The sequence below is a fragment of the Rhincodon typus genome, chromosome 27, assembly GCF_021869965.1.
Source record: "Rhincodon typus isolate 14 chromosome 27, sRhiTyp1.1, whole genome shotgun sequence".
Taxonomy (NCBI): Eukaryota; Metazoa; Chordata; class Chondrichthyes; order Orectolobiformes; family Rhincodontidae; genus Rhincodon; species Rhincodon typus.
Window position 1 is genome coordinate 7673740 of NC_063358.1, and position 3873 is coordinate 7677612.

The 3873-nt window shown below is 40.9% G+C and overlaps 1 protein-coding gene across 1 annotated transcript in view; it reads left to right on the forward strand.

Moving 5' to 3' along the window:
- The first annotated feature begins 287 nt into the window (after window positions 1–287).
- Window positions 288–3873, forward strand: part of LOC109911053 (glutathione hydrolase 1 proenzyme-like) — a 12684-nt gene continuing 9098 nt past the window's right edge. Inside the window, exons 1-2 of the mRNA XM_048612919.1 lie at window positions 288–580; window positions 3009–3164. Coding sequence (XP_048468876.1) covers window positions 447–580; window positions 3009–3164 — 290 coding nt within the window. The 5' untranslated portion in view covers window positions 288–446. The remainder of the gene's footprint in view (window positions 581–3008; window positions 3165–3873) is intronic.

Sequence of the window (3873 nt, forward strand, 5' to 3'; positions counted from 1 at the left end):
GCTTCCCAGCATTTGCAGCTTGTTGCTCTTTTAGTCAATACTTTAACAGAGTTAAAGAATTATTACAGTCTGGGTCATCCACATTCATACCCTGTCACATTCAGAAGCATCATTTTGATTCTGCCACTGTTTACCCTCCCCCGCAATAATCTGTACAGTGTTTACAATGCTGTTTCTAATTGGCTAAACCTTAATCCAATAATAGCCAATGTTGCAGTTAGGTGGGTTGTTAACATCAGTATCAGAACCAGAATTTCTCTCATTTCAATCCAACTGGGGACATCAACTTTTCATTTTAACAGCAACTGTTGCAAAGCGATTGCCATGGTGATCTGAGGGAGGAATCACAAGTGATTGTTAATTGAGAGAAAGGAACTACTGTTCATGTGAATTCAAGACCTCGGTCACAGAAAATCTATGCTGCTCCGAACTCAACAAACCTAAAAATGGTCGAGGAAAATCCAACTGAAATCAATGTGCTTAGCGAAGATGTTTCGAATGCAAAGCCGCTACAATCTGAGATTAAACAGGATGACAATAACCGTCCTGCAAGAAGTGACTCTGAAAGAATAAAAACCAGGTAAATGTATTTTTCCCTTCCTCTTGTTGCTTTGATCCACAGGGCACTCTCTTGAAAGGGTGGCAGAAATTTTAACTTTCAAAAGGGAATCGGATAAAGACTTTGTATTGGAAGAAATTGTACAGCAGTGAGAAAAGGTACAGGTGGAACGGGGTAAACTGTTGAGATCCCCTCCCTCAAAGAGATGGCACAAGTACTTGTTGCATGTTCAGTCTGCATCTCGCTATGAGGTAGGTTAATGCCACCGTACGGGAGGGGAGGCAATAGCCTAGTGGTATTAGAGATGGGCAAGTAATGCTGGCTAGACAGCGATGCCTACATCCCACAAATGAATTTTAAAAAAATTATCACCGGACTGTTAATCCAGAGACCCAGATAATGTTCTGGGGACCCAAGTACGAATCCCACCATGGCAGATGGTGGAATTTGAATTCAATAAATATCTGGAATTAAAGATCTAATGATGACCATGAATCCATTGTTGGGGAAAAATCCTATCTGGCTCACTAATGTCCTTTAGGGAAGGAAACTGCCATCCTTACCTTGTCTGGTTACATGGGACTCCAGACCCACAGCAATGTGGTTGACTGTAAACTGCCCTCTGGGCAATTAGGGATGGGCAATAAATGCTGCCTGGTCAGCAATACCCTCATCCTGTGAATGAATAAAGAAATAGAAACTGTCTTCTTTAAGTGCAGAGATCTATAGGTCCTGCTTAGCCTTGTGTTGTAAAGGAAACTGTTTCGTAGTCAAATGACAAGGTCAAAAATCACACCAGGTTATAGTCCAATAGGTTTAATTGAACACAAAAGCTTTCGGCGCTTTGCCCTTTACACCTGAGGAAGGGGCAATGCTCCAAAAGCTCGTGTGTTCATTTAAACCTGTTGGAGTATAACCTGGTGTCGTGTGATTTTTGACTTTGTCCAACCCTGTCCGACACCGGCACCTCCACATCATAGTCAAATGACCAGCAGCTGAAGCGAACTGCAGTATATTGCATGTCAGCAATGGAATAACTCTTCCAAGGCTGGCAGCCCATCACCAATCATACTTTATTCACAAAAACATAGCCTTCGAAAATAGCACTACCCCTCACCAGGTCAGGCTTTCAGTATCTCAATATACCTCACATTCGCCCTTTTATGTCAGCCAGGGCTCCCTGATTGGACCAGATTAACAGCCCCAATTAGGGAGCTCATACTCTATGATGGCCAGCTGACTGACCTCACTACAATCAAGCAAGAATGTACAAGTTGCATTAAAATGATTGACATTGCCACAGAAACTATAAGGAGAACCTGGATGTTGGGTCTCATTCCTTCAAAATCCTAGGCTTTTCTGGCCAAAAGTCCAAATGACATCATCATAGTGGTTGGTGCTTATGGAAATCTTCACAGTATTAACCCTTGCAAGACCTTTACAACCTCATTCCAAAAGCAAAGATGGATGCTGGGGTGCTCACGCGCAACATTCTTTCCCATGTATCATCAAACTGAGTATGAAAGCCAGCACTAGATCCCCATGTTCATCCACATCAGTGGAGTCTGTAGTCATTCAGTTTATTCAAGGTCAGAGTTTTTAATAGACAAGGCAGGTAAGGATCATGGGCTTCAGGAAATTGGTGTTCCGACCCCACAACCAGATCAGCCATAATCCTACTGAATGGTAGAACAGGTTGAAAGGGCTGAATGGCCTACTCCCACTCCCAAATCCTATGTTGCTATGTTATTCAATAAAAGGTATGGTTCTAGAACATTCCTGGCCTGGGAAGTCTCTGCATATTTGTTCCTTTTTTAATGTAACAGGTGGTTTTCATAATATCTTAATTTATCTCTAAAGAAACAAATAGCATTTGCACAGTGCCTTTCAAAACGTCAGACCATTCCAAAGATCTTTGCAGCTAAAGAAGTGCATTACTTTGAAGTTACTATATGAATGAAAGAAATGCGACAACAAATTTGTACATAGCAAGGTTCAACATTGGCAATGATCAGCTCATGTGGGCTGGTACAGATGGCAGAACCCCCCTCTTCAGATATATTGAACACGGATACCTTCAAGATTTACTATTGACCTCAGAAGGAGAAGAAAATGCGAGAGTTTAAATGAGGAATTATAATTCCTGCATTTTCAAGACAGGTACATAAAGTCCTTAAAATATTTTATTTAATCTATTCTTGCTTTTAAATTGACAAACTTGTTTTTGGGAACTTTAAGCCCAAATACAATTCAGCCATTGTACCGTATGAAACCATCCAACACATATTTAAGAATATTTTACTTACCCTCGAGCCACAAACTTGAGGAATATTTGGTGATAGTAGCTTAATATATGATTATCACTGTCGCAAGGTCTTGGTTTATTATGTCTAATTATTAATGTTGTTTCACTAGAAACTAATCCATGATATCTCAGTTTTAATTTCAGAAAGAAGATGTACTGTATCATTGCGGTCCTTCTGTTTATCGTTGTTATTATTTGTATTGGAGCAATTCTCCATCTGTTTCAGAGATGTAGTGCCTGTGTGTTTCATCAGAATGCAGGAGTAGCTTCAGATGGAGAACCTTGTTCTAAAATTGGCAGGTAAGCCACAATATTTATGTATTTTGGAAACACATTTCTTGAAAACGTATTGAAACCTTTGAGTTACTAACACTGTCACTGGCTCGGAAATGCTCCAGCAACATGTTAATAAAATGGTTAATAAGGGGTTCATGTTACTCTGTCACCTCCTGTTATTTAGGCCATGCACCTTGGGATGTGCCTGTATCCACGCACCAGTATGCTCAATTTGTCTTTCCATTCAGAGGAGCAGTTATGAGATTTGAGTTGCATAATTTCTTAATCAAAAGTAACAATTGTTTCCCTGGCATGTAAAGATAGTTCCTCATGATCTGCCGCTGACCCCCACATTCCCAGCCCTGCCCCATATCCCTTAACAATCACACATTTAAAAAGCTCTATTAATCTCCGATTTATCATTAACAATTAACCTAGCGTCAATTGCTGTTTGTGGATGACCACTCCAAACTTGTACCACTGCTTATGTGTAGAAGTGTTTCTGAACTTCACTCCTGAAAAGACTATAATCGTTATGTTTCCTGGCCATGAGCTGGTGTGTAGGATGGAAGAAGCAACTGACAGTGTGGAGTTATGTTGGTCTTGACATTGAGAAGCATCGAGTAGCAACTTGTCCCAGGAGATAGTAAGAGCTGCCGATGCTGGAGTCTGAGATAACACAGTGTGGAGCTGGAGAAACACAGCAGGCCAGGCAGCATCAGAGGAGCAGGAA